The sequence below is a fragment of the Solanum pennellii genome, chromosome 9 (genome assembly GCF_001406875.1).
Source record: "Solanum pennellii chromosome 9, SPENNV200".
Taxonomy (NCBI): domain Eukaryota; kingdom Viridiplantae; phylum Streptophyta; class Magnoliopsida; order Solanales; family Solanaceae; genus Solanum; species Solanum pennellii.
This window is the reverse complement of record NC_028645.1, coordinates 264,737-282,496: the sequence shown is the minus strand read 5'-3', so window position 1 is coordinate 282,496 and position 17,760 is coordinate 264,737. Positions and strand designations below refer to the sequence as shown.

Here is a 17,760-nt window from a genome sequence, read left to right as displayed (position 1 = left end):
ATATATATATATATATATATTTCCTAACTAACACACTTTTTCTTCATATGTCCAATCGTAAAATTTAAATTCAAACAACATATATTTAACTAAATTGATTAAATAAGATAATCATATAAAGCATGCAAATCATGTGGTGTTGATTGGTAAGTTTCAAGAGTACCCCATTCTAATTCTTGTGGTGAATATGTAACATTATTATTAGTACTATTGTATCGATGATTTAATAATCCATCGTCTTCCTCGAATCGAGTTTTTTTTCTTGATAATTGACAACCAGATATATCAAACTCGGAATCATATTCAACCTCGAGTTCCTTGACATTTGATTCAGATTCCTCGCATAGGGATGGTAACGATAAGGGTAAATACGAATAAGACTTGCAATTAGGTCTAGAACTTGAAGCACAAACTTTTTCTTCTTCCATTATTCGTTCTAGAAATTTTCCTTGTGCTTCAAGTTTTATCTTCAAGTTTCTTTGAACCTTTAAAAAGAAAAAAATTAATCTTAATTAATAATTTACTAAACATGGATTTATTAAATTATAAGCTTAATTAGTTTACCTCAAGATGATCACTTAATCGCTTGTGTGCATCCATATGCATTTGTAATGCTTCATTAAGTTGAGCACCCCTATATAAATCGATACAGAGTTTTAACTTCTCTAAACTATAGTATAAAAGAACTTTCGCCTAATATTTATAGGTATATTATTTGTGAATTTTTAATTATAATCCGCAAAACAAGAAAAAAACATATGACACTTGTTTCATTATATATATGTATACATATTTGATTTTGAACTCAGGTATTATTAAATATTAATTTATTATAGTTATGAAAATTTATAAACTTTTAATTCAGAATCCGTGTCAGAGGAATTAAATAGTAACTCACGCTGTAACACTGAAGTTTGGTAAAATTTCTGATATGCTTCTCCTTTCAAACTTGCCAACTATATGTTAAAAAATGAAAAGCAAGAGAAAATAAATTAATATATAACTTTAGTGTATATTTATTTATATTAACATAATTAACTTGTAAATAAAAAAATAAAAAAATAAAAAACTTACTTTCAGAGTCTTCACGTACAAATTTTGACATGCGGTATTTCTGTTGCAAATCAAAAGAGTTTGAGTTTTTTTTCAACAATTTCAAGTTAATACTATAATATTAATTGAGTTTATCGTTATAATTGATAAATTTCTTAATATATATAAAAAATATGAGCAAAAGTTATTGAATTCACATGAATTTATATCGCACGCTTTTTAAGCTACTCTAGTGATATATGCACATCTAGAATCCTAATTTTATGATTTATGGATTATAAAAATTGTGAATAAATTATTTATACAAAAATGAAAGAAATTATCACAAAGGGATATTAATAAAACCTGTAGGTGGCTTTTCACGTGGAAGATTGTTAGACCAGAAATCCCCATAACCTTCAAAATTCCTTTTGGTGTTGCTCCTGCAAGCCAATTTAGTTTTTTTTTTAACAAAAAATAATTTAAGAAAATGAAAAAAAAGTAAATAAAATTGGTGAGAGGATAAATATATGGTAGAAATGGAGAATCGAGAGAATTTTCATGTGTTTGACTCATACGACTCAAGAAAAGGAATTAGGTGTGCATGTGAAAGACATATTTAACTAAACAAAAGGGTATCTCATCGCCACTCATTATCAAAAAGAAAATAAGAACGCTCTCCTCAACGGTTAAACCTTGTATAGATAAAACGTTTACTTACTTTCCGGACCTCCGAGTTGACTCACTGCCTTCTCAAACAGATCATGAAGCTCTTGAGTCCATTTCAGTCTCTCCTTTGATGAACCATCGGAACGATTCGAAGCCATACTGGAACTTGGCTGCTCTCTGAATTCCCCAGGCATTACAGAGAGAACTCTGCCAAAGCTTATAGACAAAGAAAAAGAAACAACACTTATATGTTAACAAGTTGATGGATCCTATGGTAACAGGGTAGGTATAATACAGATAAATTTTCGGAAAAAACCAAGCTATGTGAAAAAAGATATTCCAAATTCCAAAATTATGTTGATTTTTATAATCATTTGGTGAAGAGAACTAAACTCATAAGCAACAAGAAGCTAACAAGAGTAGTAAAAATTGGCACTTGTCAATTGGACAAGACAAAATAAGGCATATCTATAAGCCAGCTTTTCAGTTTTTGGTTTATACTGTTGGCTAAATCCAAATATCACACTATAGTAACCAACCAGGTATGGAAGTTGTACCTGTAAATCAACATAACTATGTATTTCATTGACAAATAACTGTGAACAATTTAACATGATCAAGGAAGTAGAGTAAATTAACAGACTTTCTATATAGGTATTGGGATTGTGTTAAATACTGAAGATGGATGAAGGAAATAAGAGAAACTTTATCTTCTTTTTGAGCATATATAGGTAAAGAAAAGATTACAATAGCATGTCCATTACAGGTGTAATATTTGCTGTACTATTCTGTTAATGGCCAGAAATAGAATTATGGCTGCTCTTTCTCTGATTCATGAGAGGACTACTGTCTGCTTCGCTTCAAGGTACAAGACGGGCATTTGTATTGCTTTATACTCTCAGCTTTAGCAGGTGTTATCTTCACACACTTGCCGTGGTACCACTTCTCACAGATGTCGCAGCCAATCCAAAATTCATCAGCACTGTAATTCCCACCACAGCTTCCACAGAGTGTTTCACCGTGTTCTTCGTCATCCTCCAGATAACTTTCATCTTCCAGCTTCGGGGTGCTTTTCACCTGACCATCACTAGATCTCTGCGTAAAATGGGGAAATTTTGACTTTAGTAATGAAGGAGAGAGTGAGCAAGCACATTAAATAATAGATCATGACATACTGAGGAGAAGCTAAATAAAAGTATCATGGTGTTACTGATATTTCGCACTAATACCAAGGGGACCTACCAACTAAGGAACAACAAATTAAAGGGAAGATAACATAATAGCTTTGATGTTTTCATACCTTTATGCTACTGCCACGTGATCTGCTCCCACTGTCTGCACTGGGCTTATCTTTTATTGGTTTTCTTTCAGTCACAACTTCAAAGACAGTTGGCACGTCGTTGATCAAGCTGAATAGACGCTTCCTGTACAAAAAGTATGGAAACTCAGACTAACAAGAACTTCCTCGCAGAAAAGTTACACCAAGAAGTAGAGACTTCCCAGGCGAAAGTTATAAAGAACCAAATCAGAAAGTTGTCTAGAAATAGCAATTAGCAAGTAGAGTGACACTAAATTGTTATTCTTTTCATCTCTTGCAAGCCTCCACACATCCACCACAAATGAAGATGGTGGAGTGGTGAAAGAGGTGAATAAGAAGTAATAAAAGCTGCCACTTGTAAGGAACACTACCTCCTTAACTGGGCGTCTGGGCCCTACGTGGTAAGAATATGGATAAGTGTGGCTAGTGTGTTCCGGATACCAAATGATTATATCTAAAAAGATGCTGCCGCTGAATTTTGAATCTAATGCAATGACCAAGAAAAGAAGAATCAAACAAATACTATGACAAGTATAAACTATGAGATCTCTAGGAAAGAGAGCGCCTTGGCAAACATGTGTTACCATCCTTAACATTCTCTCTCTCTCTCTCTCTCTTTATATATATATATATATATATATATATATATATATATATACACACACACACACAGAGAGAGAGAGAAAGATCACACCTCTTTGGGGTGCGACCCCTCCCCGGACCTTGCGTGAACACCAGATACTTCATGCACCTGGCTGCCCCCCTTTTTTAATCCACAAATGCACATTCATCACTACTAGAGATGCAATCTATCATTAGAAAGAGAAAAGTGTCTCAAGGCTAGTTATTAGCACCAGTAGCTGTCCTTTAAAGAAAGTGGAACTGGAACCAGAAGAAATATCAAACCAGAAAACATAACATATATCCTACATGTAAATAAAGGTAATGTGGTGGCTAGATAAATGAATAGACTATTCCGAAGTTCTTTGCATGTTTAAGTTGCATAAATGTAGAGGTTCCTCCACTTCAGATGTCCCAACATCCAAAGAAGCTAGATACAACTTTAAATAGAATGATCAACCCTCCAGAAATCCCGGGGCAAGCGATTGAAGAGTAAGATGGATGTCTTAGCAAACAAAATTCAAAACTGGCAATACACCACACCACACATGCACAACAGAAATAGTTTCTCAATGAAACCTAATACTTGAAGACAAATATAATAAAGCTAAGTTAAGTTGGTGAATGATCTATGGACTCGCAGAAGATTAAGGAAACAAAAAAGAAAAGAAGCATGTTTGTGTACTTAATAGATGGAGTGTTACAAAGATGGACTCCAGAACTGTGTAACTGACTCTAAAAGGGTGGTACACAGACATGGAGTTACATGTAATCAAGAAAAATGTTGTAACTTCAATACTCGACAAGCATGAAAAAAATAAACAACCAACAGAATGCATCCCCTCTGCCCCATCAGAAATAATCTTCAACCATACAGACTCAAGAAGAACTCATCTTTTGGACTAACAAAATTTGTCACATTTCAAGATTGAATGAAGTGCAAGCTGTAGAATTTCAACCTGATAACACAGAGCAACCATTTATTTGCTTGAACCAAGCACTGTCACCACCTAATGACAGTCTTAACAATACATAGCGATCAATACTCCTGATATTTTCAACCTAGTGACCAACAACAGAAAAGACCCTGACAGAAATGTGGACAAAACAAGGCTGGGATCTTATCTTCAGAATGATGCTCAATGACTGGGAGTTAAATAGGGCGACTGAATTTTACAGTACTTCGGAAAATATTGGTGGTTTACAGGAGGGGGCTATAGATTCTGGTGGAATGGGCATAGTAGTGGTTCATACAATGTGAGTTCAGCCTATAAAGTATTGAATCAAACCAATCAACAGGTTGAGAATTGGCCTCGGAAGCACATCTGGAAGACAAAGATACCACATTTAGTAGCTTGCTTTGTTTGTTTTCAACAAAAGAGGCTAGTCTTAACTCTTACCTGGGAAAATTTGAAGAAAAGAGGTATCTCTCTCTATCCCAGATGTTATTTATGTGGTGAAAGAGCAGATACAACATCTTTTTCTTCATTGCAAGTTAACAGAACAACTGTAGAGAATCTTCATTAATCTTAGAGGCATCACTTGGAGATATCTGATGTATTACTTAGTTGGGAGGAAGCAGGAGTTTAGGAAAATGATAGTGAAAGATGGATAACTGTCCCAGCTAACATTTGGTGGACAGTCTAGAAAGGGAGAAATTCCAAATGTTTTGAAGATCTGAGCAATTTTGTGCAAAAGATTAAATTGAACTGTATTATGCTCTTTTGTCTTTTTGGTGTACAGTTCTACCCAGGAGAAACTGTAGAAATTCTCAATATGCTAGATTCCATTTAGATGGTCAGAATAGCTTCAGTTTCTTAGAGACATGTTTTGTAAAATATGGCTTCAGTACAACATATACATTGTTTTGTTCATTTACATAGATAGATACACACAAGTTACCAGTTTCAAGAAACAAAACGCATAGCTATCCAACAGGAAATCCTCTTTCTCAGAAGAAGAAAAGCCTATTTTCTCCATAGCTAAAAACAGAAGAAGCAAACATGAGCAACGAATAGTTCGAGATTTTGCAACATTCATGTGATTTTTTTCCATTAATTTTACTGATTTTTTTTGGCTGCAGCCATTACTTGTTCAAATCGTTGTTAATCGGTAATTCTTCTGCCAGCAAATACAGTCTTCTTCTCAGATTCGCCAATGACGACAGTTACATTAGCACCATCAGAGCTGATTCCAAAATGAGGACCGGAGCAGGATGAAAAGACAATCAAGCTGCAAATATGGGATACTGCGGGCAGGAGGGTTCGGGACAATAACAAGCAGTTACTATCGGGGAGCACATGGGATCATACTGAGATTACATAAATTGATTAGAACTTCCTCTGGCCATATATTAGAAAAATAGTAGTTTGGATTAATCACCTTCCTAGCATCGCATTTTGTCTGCATCTTTTTGTTATTTGCGTATTGCTTATGATACTTTTTCTTGCATCTGGTATCACTGAGAAACCTGGCTTGTTTTGATTGAATTAATTTGCTCAGTTAGCCTTTTTTAAGTTAGGTGCATTGAATTAATTTGTACAGACTGTTTTAATTAGATTGCTTAATTGATGTATATTTTTGTTTTTTACTTGTTAGTTGCACTGTTTTTCCTTTAATTCTAGACTCTGCGGTTGTTTTGGTGTCAATTTTGGTGAACTCCTGATTATTTTTCATTCTTGTTTCCTGCCAGTTAGTTGCACTGTTTTTCCTTTTTCTGGACTCCTCCGATTGTTGTAGAGTCAATTTAGTGGAACCCTTGATTACTTCACTTGAGTATTGTTATAACCTGTGTTAGTGTAGTCGGGGTTTGATGGAAGTTTAAGGTCATATCCTTGATTGAGGATGGGTGTGAGGGGTAGGGGTGGGTAAGGGTACCAAAATGTGCTTCTAGGTTGAGAGTTGGATCTTGGAACATAGGGACATCAACAGGAAAACCATAAGAGTTGGTGAAGATTCTCAAGGAAAGGAAGATCATTGTAGCTTGTCCAGGAAATCAAATGGGCAGGAACCAAGGATAGGGATGTAGACGGATTTAAGTTGTGGTACTTAGGAAGCTAGAGCATTAGTAATAGCGTAGGCATCTTAGTAGATAGGAAACTCAGGGAACAAGTGGTAAAGGTTAGGAGGGTGACTAATAGGATGATGGTTATTAAGATAGCTTTGGGAAGGATAAATTTACATTATTAGTGCATAAGTTCCTCAGGCGGTTGAACAAGGAGGTCAATATACTTCTGGGAGGAGTCGGACGAGGTTGTGAGAGGTATCCCGTAGACTGAAACTACTATTAGGAGGAGATTTTAAAGGTCACATAGGGATCACTTTAAGAGGATATGACAATGTGCATGGCAGTCTCGGCTTTGGGACAGAAATGAAGGAGGAGTTTTACTTTTAGAATTCGCAAAACCTTTTAAGTTGGTGACATATTGTAGTTCAGTAGTCAAGACAAATAAATTACTTGCTCCTTAGGAAGTGTGATAGAGGTTTATCCAAGGACTACAAGGTTATCCAGAACGAGAATCTTACAACCCAACATAAGCTTGTGGTAATGGATTTAGATATCAAGTGGAAGAAGAAGAAGAAAAGGGCTATATATAATTAGACAAGGATTAAATAGGGAGGCTGACAAAGGTGAAAGCCTAGGAGATCAGAAAAAAGTTGGTGGCTATAGGGGCTTGGGGAAGTAGCGGGGCTGCAAATAGTATGCGGACCAGGATAGCTCAGGGAAGCAATTAGACTAGATATTAAGGGTTAAGGGGTAGCTAAGGCGGGCATAAAGGGATTGTTGGTGGAATGGAGAGGTGCAAGGAGATGTGAAAGCCGAGAAGGTAGCTTATACGATATTAGTGGAAAGCTTAGATAAGGAAGAATAGGGAGAGGTATAAGATGGCGAAGAAGGAAGTGAAACTAGCTATCACAACGGCTAAAACATCTTTTAAGCACTTGTATGAAGAGCTCGAGAGCAAATGTGGGAGTAGAAAGAAGTATAGGCCCGCAAAGGTGAGGATAGGAAAAATCGTAGCTTGGACCAAAAGTGCATCAAGGATGATTATGGCAAAGTGTTAAGAGAAGAGGCCAACATTAGATAGAGACGAAAAAAGGTATTTCAATCCTAGGGATTCTAGTAATGTAGGTGGATAAGGCTACAGAGGTTGACGGGGATATTTGTAAGATGAGGAGAGGAAAAGCGATTAGGCCAGACGTGATCCCAGTGGATTTTTGGAATAACAGCAAAACAAGTTTGGAGTGGTTGACTGGTTATTTATTGTCATAATTAAGACGGTTAAGAGGCCAAAAGAATGGAATTGGAGTACAATGGTTTCATTGTACAAGAATAAGAGAATTGCAACAACTACATGGGTATCAAGCTACTAAGTCATAATATGAAAGTCAGAGAGGGTGGTCGAGATAAGGATGAGGGCAGGGGTGGCCCAAGGGGTGTCACTGGACACGGCTTTGTCCAAAAATATGCCATATATATATATAAGACAGAAAAGAGAAAATACATATAGTATACAGTGTTTAATTTGACATAAAGTGGCATACAGCTCAGTTGCTTACGTGCGTCAATTGCTATGTGATGGCCGTGAATTCGAACCTGGACAGCCTTGCTTTTCTTATTTCTTCTTTTTCTTTATTTCTGTTCTTCCTTTGCCCTTTTTTTTATTTTTTTGATATTTTATATAAAAATAAATATGTAGCTTTTCTTCTTCTTTTTTTTATGTTCTTTCTTAGCTATTAATTTTTTATTTTTTTGATATTTTAGATAAAAATAAATATGTAGCACTATTATATTTAATGAGATAATTTTCAAAACAAAAATTTATCCAGAAAAAGTTTCAAATTTTTTTTAATTACTTTTTGGTAAAGACATAATACTATATGTGAACTGTGATATATATATATATATACACACTTAAAAGGTGACACCGCTTGCAAAAAATCTTGTGTACGCCATTGAAGGAGGGGTGAGTCTATCTCCAAGAACCCACACCGATTCATGCTGGGGTGATCAACTATAGAAGTCATATAACTTGTACAGAGATTGTTGGAGCAATATAGGGATAGAAAGAGAGACTTAGACATGCTCATTGACATGGAAAAGATAAATGATATAGTCCCTAGGGAGTTCCTTTAGAGATGTTTGGAGTTTAAAGGTGTACCTGTGACTTATATTAGGGCAATTAAGGGCATGTACAATGCTGCCAAGATACAAGTTAGAATAGTGAGAGGTGACTGACAACACTTCCTGATCATGACGGGATTGCACCACAGGGCAGCCCTTATCCCGCTCCTATTTGCCTTAGAGATGGACGAATGGACACGACATATTCATGGAGAGGTGTCGTGGTGTATGTAATTCACAAATGCCATAGTATTGATTGACAAGACGTGTGGTGCAGTTCATGATAGGCTGGATATTTGGAAATAGGCCCAAGAGTCTAAGGGTTTTAGGTTAAGCAGGACTAAAGCAGAGTATCTGGAGTGCAAGTTTAGAAACATAATTCATCAAGCAGAGGAGGGTGTGAAGATAGATGCACAAGTCATACCCAAGAGAGGAAGTTTCAAGTATTTTTGGGCCAATAATTCAAAGAAAAGGGGAGATTGATGATGATGTTGCACATCATCTTGGAGCGGGGTGGGTGAAATGGAGGCTTGCCACCGAGGTAGTGTGCAATAAGAAGTGTTCTCAAGGATTAAGGGTAAGTTCACTAGAGTGATGGATAGACCAACTTTGTTGTAAGGGGAAGTAGAACAAATTCAAGATAATTAATTACTCAACAGTTACAATGGCTATTCAGGACATTGAAATTGTGTTGTTCAACATCTAGAATGTTCAAACATAGCCACTTAACAACTTCACAACAAAGAAAAAGTTATCCCCTTTTTCTATGAGACATCAAAATCATAGCAGGAAGTTCGGAACTACATACAGGAAGGGACAGAGATGGCCATAGTAAAAAAAATACTCAGCATAGACTCTATCGATATTTTGAAAATATCGATGAGCTACACGAAAAACAGTGGAGAGAGATCCCACATTTTCTTAAAGTAAATCCAATACTATATATGTTGATTTATCTTAATAAATAACAAACAAAAGATTACCTTTCATTTCGATTAAGACGAGCTCCAAAATAGAAAGCCACAGAAAGCAACCAACAATCACTGTGAACAGCAACCAGGGAAAGCCAATCTCTACGATTCATTCCATCCCTAGCAAAATTTATCCCAAGTGCTGGCTCTGGCAGCTCAGGCGGAACTTCCTCCGCAGGAAGGTTGACTTCCCAAGTTTCATTTGGATGTCCATAAAGACACAAATTTTCCTTCTCTAAACCCAAGTAGTGACACATTTTAACAGGAAGAAAAGGCTAATATCAAGACAAGTCACAACAGGTCTAGTAAAACTTTCTTGAAAACTAAAATATCACAGCAAGTAGAAAAAATATATTTTCTTCGTTTTTGCTAAGAAACTTTAGAGAATATTAAGAAAAAATATGATTTTTCCAAGAGAACCATTTATTTTTCAAGTGTCTGGTCAATCAAGCAAATCCAACCAAATTCTTTGAAAAAAAATCTGAAATATTTCAAAAATTCACTTTGTACTTGGTGAATTCAAGCAAGCTCATTGATTTAGCATCAAATAGCATTTCAATTTTTCACCTTCAAAGCTAAAAATATAATTTTTTTTAAAAATGAGGACCTTTTTGACTGCAAATAAAAGCAAGAATCCACGATCTACAAAAACCCAGAAATTTAATTAAACTAAAATTACCTGGATCACAGAGATTATAAAATTCATCCACATCTGAGAAAACACAAAACAATTAGTAACCAAATTTTTACTAAACATTAAAAAGTATGCATGAAAATGAAGTACCATCAGTTAAAGCACGAAGTATCCCAACACGACGAGCACTGTAATCTTTGAAGATCTCTTCTACACTTCGAGGACTTGAAGAAATTGAGGCCATTTTTGTACCTCAACAACAATTTATTCTGAGATCTAACAGGAAAAATTACTGGCAACTGATATAATAATTTTTGAAAAATAAAAAGGCAAATGAGATAGCTTATAATTGTGGGAGTAGGACTTTTTTTAATTATAATACTAGATAGATTCTTATAATTTGATTTTTTTTATTTTTTTTCTTCTATAAAGCAAAAAAATCTTTGCTTGTTTGGTCAAAAGTCAAAACTTCTAAAAGATTCAAAACATTTATTTTTCAGAAATAAATTATTTATTATATTTTAAGAATACAGGTGTTAGGTTAATTTATTGGTGAAAAATATAAGTATATTTAAGTAATGTACTAACAACCGCGATTAATTGATGCTAATAACTTAATTGTCATTAAAAATATATTTCAACGGCAATTAGCAAATTTTGTAAATGTCCCTTAAAGTCTTTAACAACATTGGATTCAATGACAATTAGCTAATACTGATAAAGGATTAAACCCTCTTTTTTAATGTGTATGTTCATTCCCGCTAAAAGTTATTTTTGTTGTAATAACCTCCGATCTGTCGCATGACATACAAGTTATCTTGAACTCTTGTAGGAGTGTTTAAATAAAAAGTCGAGATAAATGTTGAAAACACTAAACTTAACAAGAATTTAGGGGTGTATCAGTATTTCACTCACGTTACAAAATCGAAGATGTACTTAAGTTTAGTTAGTCAAGTAAATGAATGTTTTTAAAATTGTCTATACTCTATAGTATGATGATGAAACTAATAATTTTTGCCTAGTTTATGGTTGTTTTCTATATTACAAATTGAAGATACATGAGCAATAAAATAAAAAAAAAATTACCAATATAGGAAACAACTTCAACAGTTTGTTGTATCAATGAGACAAACACCACAATACTCAACCATTTCCAGTTCTGGTTGTTTATATGGACAAGAGAAAACAGCTAACCTTTTTCTGAAGCACAAAACCTAAGGAATACTGAGACAATTTTCAAATTAAATATAATAATCTTTAGATGTGGTGGTTCCTAGATATTTTCTGATATCAAAACCAAACAAGTATAATCTGTCAAGCTTAGTAAACACCAGTTACCAACTGGCTTATGCTTCAATAATCAGTGTATAATATAGCAGGAAAAAGAGAGGTATGCCATAGGGCCTACACTCGTAAGCCCGCACGGGCACACCCACGTCTAGTATTGACACAAGAGGAGAGCGGTGGATCCAATTGTACTCTATTGCCACACAAAACAATGGAAATAGAGATTCCACGGGATGCTCGGTTTAGAAGGCAAGTGATATTGAAATAACAGACTTAAATGTTGCAGAAGAAATAAATAAACGAACGAAGTGCAGATTTCTTTGCATGATGAAGACGAGACAGGGTGAAGCTTATGTAGCATTTGATGGAAAACTATAGGAGCTAATGTCCACTCATCATGTCAAGTACCGCTTAATGCCAGCTTTCTGCTCAGAAGTAAGCTTGCTGGGGAACTTGATGTTAAACTTTACTCTCAAGTTGCCTTTTCTGCTAGGTTCCTTCGGAATGGGCATACCTTCTCCTTTGATAACTTCTTCATAATTTGGACTAATGATGGAATTAATTGGTACAGTTAGATTCCGGCCATCAAGGGTTGTTATTTGTGCAGAGTATCCAGTAAGAGCCTCTACCAAGGGGATTTTCTGGGTGACAACGAGGTCATTTCCATCTCTCTTGAAGACACTATGCGGCTTCTCATCAATTATAAAGACAAGGTCTGATGGAATTATGCCTCGTTGCTCGTTTCCTTTCTCTGGAAATGTTATTTTAGTCCCCTTCTTCCATCCTGGTTTGATATCAATCGTTAGAATTTCCTCTGTTGTACTGGGTCTCCTGTAGTAACAACATTGTGAACGGGATTAGAAACTTCTACTAGTAAACAATCGGAAATATTATTAAAGGAAATTGAAAAAATACAACACAACATTCTAAAACATCAAGTGCTTCACCAGCAGGAATCCAAGGACCTGTTGCTTCTTCCAAAAGTAGCAGAAAGCACTTCGCAATTTGAGAAACAAAAACTTCACAGTGATTGGGTTGAAAAAGAGAGAGAAACAAAAGAAAATTGACATGAATCGACACACTCATAAAAACACATATAGGAGAAATGCCTGTGGCACACAGTTCGAAACTCGGCGATAATGAGGCTGCTTCTATATCCTCCTACCCACCCAAGTACCAGGTTTTGTTTGCTTCAGAGTTTGAACGAATCACTGGTATCATTCCACTGAAGTAGTCATCTGCATACCCAAAAATGTGCTAACTTCAAATCCCAGCAAAATTAGCAACTTAACATTAAGCTCCACTTTAAGAGACGATCTATATGTATCCTCTTTACATCATCAAAGAAAATCACAATATATACACACGTAAGATTTTCCAATCCAAAGAAAAGTGATGAGTTTATATTTTCTTCCAAAATTAAATTCCATTTAAGAACTTCCCAATTCCGTACAACTAATAATTCCCTTCTAAGGGAAAAGCCAAAGACAAAATGGTTACGTAATAGAGGGACTACGGAATTACCCTGATAGTAAAATTCACACCAAGCAGTCACTTAAAACTTTCAACCGTCCAAATAAAAGAATAAAAAAAGCATTCAAAAATAATAACAATAAGATGAAAGTGTCTGTAAGAACTAACATAAGACTTCTTTCCCCCATTATTCTACTTTTCCTCTCTTCTTTTATTTTTTTCTTCTATGAACCCTTGAAATTCTATATAATAATAAATGAAATAGTGAACATGTTGTGCTTTCCCTGTGCATATGGGAAAAATATCCACGGATGCCTTCCAAAAGAGAAACAAAGGACGAAAAACAGGGACTCTTGAAACCAAACAAGGCTTGAAACAAAATGAGAAATAGCACCATAAATATGTAAGTGTTTTTGTGTCAAACAGACATCACAGGAGGACCCACACTTTCCTGTCTTGATTTACCATCATCTTTCAAAATGTAATGTATATTTCTTAACATTCAGAACAAGCAAGGACCTTATTGCTTACGAAAAGAAAAGGGAAGAGGTACTTATCAAAAGAAAGAGGGTAAAGAGGTAAATACCTTACAATTTTTGAGACAATGATCTTACCAAACATGAGCCGGGAGGGGCAACAAGCAAATGGAGCACAAAACAAAAAGTTGTATTAAAATAATCAATATGAGCAACCAACTTGTTAACTATTTGGCACATGCTCTGTAACTTTTCTAGGGTAAAATACAATCTCAGAAAGTTTAATCATTATGCTGTCAACCATTCATACAGTAACTTCTTTTTTTTTAATAAAGTTAAAGTCATTCATACAGTAACTTCTACTCACAGCTTGCAGGTAATAACTAAATTAAGTGGCACCAATAAATACTCAAATCTTTTTTTTAACCAATAAATACTCAAATCACAGGTGTCCTTCCCTAAAATGATGTTTTATATATGTGCTTCACATTAGTTATCAGTGTCATCCTCATTTTGGTGAGACAGATTGATTAACTCAACCACCTTCTGGAGCACACAGTGAGGTTACTTAATGCCACTGGCAGTACCAAATTACGATACTGTAGACCATTTTACTGAGAAATGCAAACACTAAAGGATCATGTATTTTTTTCATAAAGTCATTCCAATTCTTAGATCACAGTTTCTTTTTTTTCCTTTATGCTAGTTTATAGCTTATTGTCGGGCCTGAAAAACGGGTTGGTGCATCAACATGAGAACTTTCCCTTTCTCAGCATCAATAATGCAGAAAACGGAACAGGAAAATGAGCATATGATGAATTTGTAGAAGCAGAACAACAAACTCTTTTGATAGAGCTTCAACACTTAAAGTCTAACATGATCTTATTTCAGAACTTGTGAGTCTTTTGCATTGTCTAGAATCTAGATCATAATCACTCCATTGGAGGAGGTTAAAGAATACATTATGACCATGGTTCAGGTTATAATATGGATTTGATAGCAAATCTAAGGTCATCATCTTTGTATGATACGAATTTCTAGTTCCACACTAAGTTGTTGGGTGCGGGTGTCTGCTAAGGGTGCAGATCTAGAGGTTGGATCCTTCAGGATCAAATTTTAAGATTGGGATACTGATCCAGGTACAAATAAGAAGTGGAGATACGGCTAAAAATAATTCAAACATTTAAAATTACAGTTATATGTCTAAATTATGAGACATCATGCGGAAAGCTTACAGAAAGTGGTAGTCCCTCTAGTTCATATCAAGTGAACTGTTAAAAGTTTTTTCATAATTCAAATTAAGTGAAAATTATTCAAAGTTCAAGAACATTGATGAGATCTCTTTTTATATTTTACCCTTCATTTAATGGGGTTCTTAGCTACTTTATATTTTCTTGATGACTAGTTTGGAAATAATTAAAAAGGTAATAGTGGAAAGTAGCCTTTAATTTATGTCCACAAATATTTTTCTTTACGGTGTGCATACCCCAACAATTCACTCAATATGGACTAGAGGGAGTAATATAAGAAAATGACTGACATTCTATATAGATAAACTTTATTTTCTTCAATTTCACCTCAAGCTTTTGTTTTGATTACCGAAAAATCTCATTATATCTCTTCCAAATTTCTCCATTGATTTTGGTCAAATCACCCAAAAATCGATGGACCAAATTCAATAAAGATCCACACCCATGTCGTGCTGACATGAGTGCGGCATCAAAAGTCCAAGCAACTTAGCTTCTAGAAACATGTAATGATATTAAAAGCAGCGCAAAGAATTTCTAAGGTACTTGATTTTAAGAGCAACTAAAACATGGGCTTTAATTATAAAAAACGCAAATAAAAAAAAATGATTTTTAATTTTAATTTTTTTAAAATGGTAAAAGAGACCATATACAAGGGTATACCAAAAGGTAAAGAATCTACACAATATGATTCTCTACAAACTCTACCCAATCTATACAACAAGGGACTTCCTGATTACACCAAAAGAGAATAAGGAAACCTAGACTGGAGACTACTTCTCAACTGAGAGAAGCTCGATTCTACTCCTTCAAAAGCTCTCTTATGCATTAAATAGCATTCACTCAGATCATCCCATTGTAAAAACAAAAACGATAAATACAAAGCTATTGCCACCACATATAAATTTGACATCTATATGAATCAATCAACTATGCCTCAATCAGATTAGTTAGGATTGTACTGTATAAATCTTTCTTTTCAAGTTAAGTCTGCACATAAATGATTCTATTACAAATTTTAACTTAAAAATCAACTACCATTAATGTGACCATCTCCAAAAGATATACCTCAATCATGAGCATATCCATAAGATATGCCTAAATCCTTTAATATCTACTCTATTCAGGTTATTTTATCCCAATGCGCAATATTTTTCCTTCATAGAGGTTCTCTAAGTCACATTTTATCCCTTCACAAACAACTAGTCTAACTCCTGACAAAGACCAACTTAAAACTTTTTATTCAAGAAAAAATGGGGAAAATGTGAGATTTTTATCACTGAGGGCATACTCTGAGAACTCACCCAGTAGCATCAGTAACTTCTCTGGATATCTTCATCTTCTTGGTGGTTCCCTTGTATAGATCCTCCAAACTACAAGGAAGTGCCCGCTCTATAGGAGCGGCCTTTCGTGGAGCATTACCAGATGCACCTTCGCCAGCAGCGTTCCTGAATGAAGTGAAAATATCTTCCCCAAACATACCTCTACTGAAACTTGGACCACCAGCCCGTCCACCCATATCTCCCATCCCACCATATGGGGTGGAAAACCCAAAGAATTCGGAGAATATATCATCAGCACTACGGGGGTTGAATCGAAACGACCCATGACCACCCCCATCTGAAGGGCCAGAAAATCCACCGGCACCTGGAGGTGGCACCTGCCCTTTCAACCCCTCTTCTCCGTATTGATCATACACTACTCTCTTCTGTGGATCACTCAAAACCTGCAATAAACACTCAAAATTTTTCAGAATTTAACTATTAGACTTGTGGAAAATGAAAATAAATCGAACCCCGTGAAAATTAAGGTATCCTCTTACATCTCAAAACTCAGAGATCTATGTTCAAAATTAACATCACATTACGGAAATTGATCAGAACTTGAAAATTAGAATAATCGGTTATGCAAATTTATGTTTTTTTCTTCTGAGAATTAACGACAAATTGATAATCGGAAAAAATAAATCAAAACCGTGAAGTTTGAGAAGTGTAATTACATCGTAGGCTTCAGAGATTTGTTTGAATTTGGCTTCAGCTTCTTTCTTGTTGTTAGGGTTCTTATCAGGATGCCATTTCATAGCGAGTTTTCGATAGGCTTTTTTGAGGTCATCATCTTTGGCATTTCGGTCCACCTGAAGAACCTTGTAATAGTCCACACCCATACTTCTCTTCTTCCTTCCTCCGACAACAATTTCAAGATTTTCTCTTACTTTATCTCTCTCTCTCCGACGAGGCACCGGACGGAGCTTTTGCTTTCACTCTGGATGAGTAACGGGAAATTAATCCAGTTGGGAGTTTCTAGTATTGGGCCAACCGATCACCGGTAAAATTCACAAATAGGACACATTTTTGTTTGGGTAATTGGAAAAATACAACTTTTCTTTGGAATATAATTCTTTGGTAATAACTCTTTAATAGATACATTTTTTCTTTTATTTAACTTATAAACCTTTTAATTTTTTGTGTCAAAGTTATATGAAATGGAGGCTCATATTCAAAGTCTTCATGCGATTATAAGGTATTCTCGAACTCTTAAAGAGAAAATTAATAAAGTTGTGGTTAAATTGATTATGTCGTATGGAGCAGAGTTCTTGCCAGTCAAGAACTTTCACGTTTAGAAAAATGAAAATTGAAAAAATGAAGATATTTGATATGGATATGTGATATATATTAGAAGAGATAAGATTAAGAATGAAGATATCTGAGACAAGATAAGAATGGTCTTGACAGAGGATAAAATGCACAAATCAGATTGAGATGGTTCAGACATGTGCAGAAAAGATACACAAATACCACATTTGAAGATATGAGAGATTGACTATGGAATGTTTTAGGGGAGGTAATATTGTTGAGAGGTGATTAGACAAGATATAACTCAATTTTAGCTTACCAAAGACATGACTTT

At 35.1% G+C, this 17,760-nt stretch overlaps 3 protein-coding genes across 3 annotated transcripts; all 3 read right to left on the bottom strand.

Moving 5' to 3' along the window:
- Positions 1–55: 55 nt before the first annotated feature.
- LOC107029883 (myb family transcription factor PHL7-like) lies at positions 56–1,968 on the bottom strand. The gene is made up of 6 exons (XM_015231327.2): positions 1,754–1,968; positions 1,399–1,475; positions 1,075–1,114; positions 899–956; positions 565–634; positions 56–485 (listed from the first exon to the last, which is right to left on the bottom strand). The coding sequence occupies exons 1-6, from the start codon at positions 1,893–1,895 to the stop codon at positions 99–101; spliced, it is 774 nt and encodes a 257-aa protein (XP_015086813.1). The 5' UTR covers positions 1,896–1,968; the 3' UTR covers positions 56–98.
- A 297-nt stretch (positions 1,969–2,265) lies between these two features.
- On the bottom strand, positions 2,266–10,746 carry LOC107031326 (PHD finger protein ALFIN-LIKE 1-like). Its single transcript, XM_015232650.2, has 5 exons — positions 10,521–10,746; positions 10,416–10,448; positions 9,749–9,971; positions 3,002–3,125; positions 2,266–2,796 (listed from the first exon to the last, which is right to left on the bottom strand). The coding sequence occupies exons 1-5, from the start codon at positions 10,612–10,614 to the stop codon at positions 2,545–2,547; spliced, it is 726 nt and encodes a 241-aa protein (XP_015088136.1). The 5' UTR covers positions 10,615–10,746; the 3' UTR covers positions 2,266–2,544.
- A 747-nt stretch (positions 10,747–11,493) lies between these two features.
- Positions 11,494–17,245, bottom strand: LOC107031325 (dnaJ homolog subfamily B member 13). Its single transcript, XM_015232649.2, has 3 exons — positions 16,853–17,245; positions 16,158–16,579; positions 11,494–12,488 (listed from the first exon to the last, which is right to left on the bottom strand). Exons 1-3 carry the CDS (start codon positions 17,015–17,017, stop codon positions 12,053–12,055), a joined length of 1,023 nt encoding a protein of 340 aa, XP_015088135.1. The 5' UTR covers positions 17,018–17,245; the 3' UTR covers positions 11,494–12,052.
- Between the last annotated feature and the right edge of the window lie 515 nt (positions 17,246–17,760).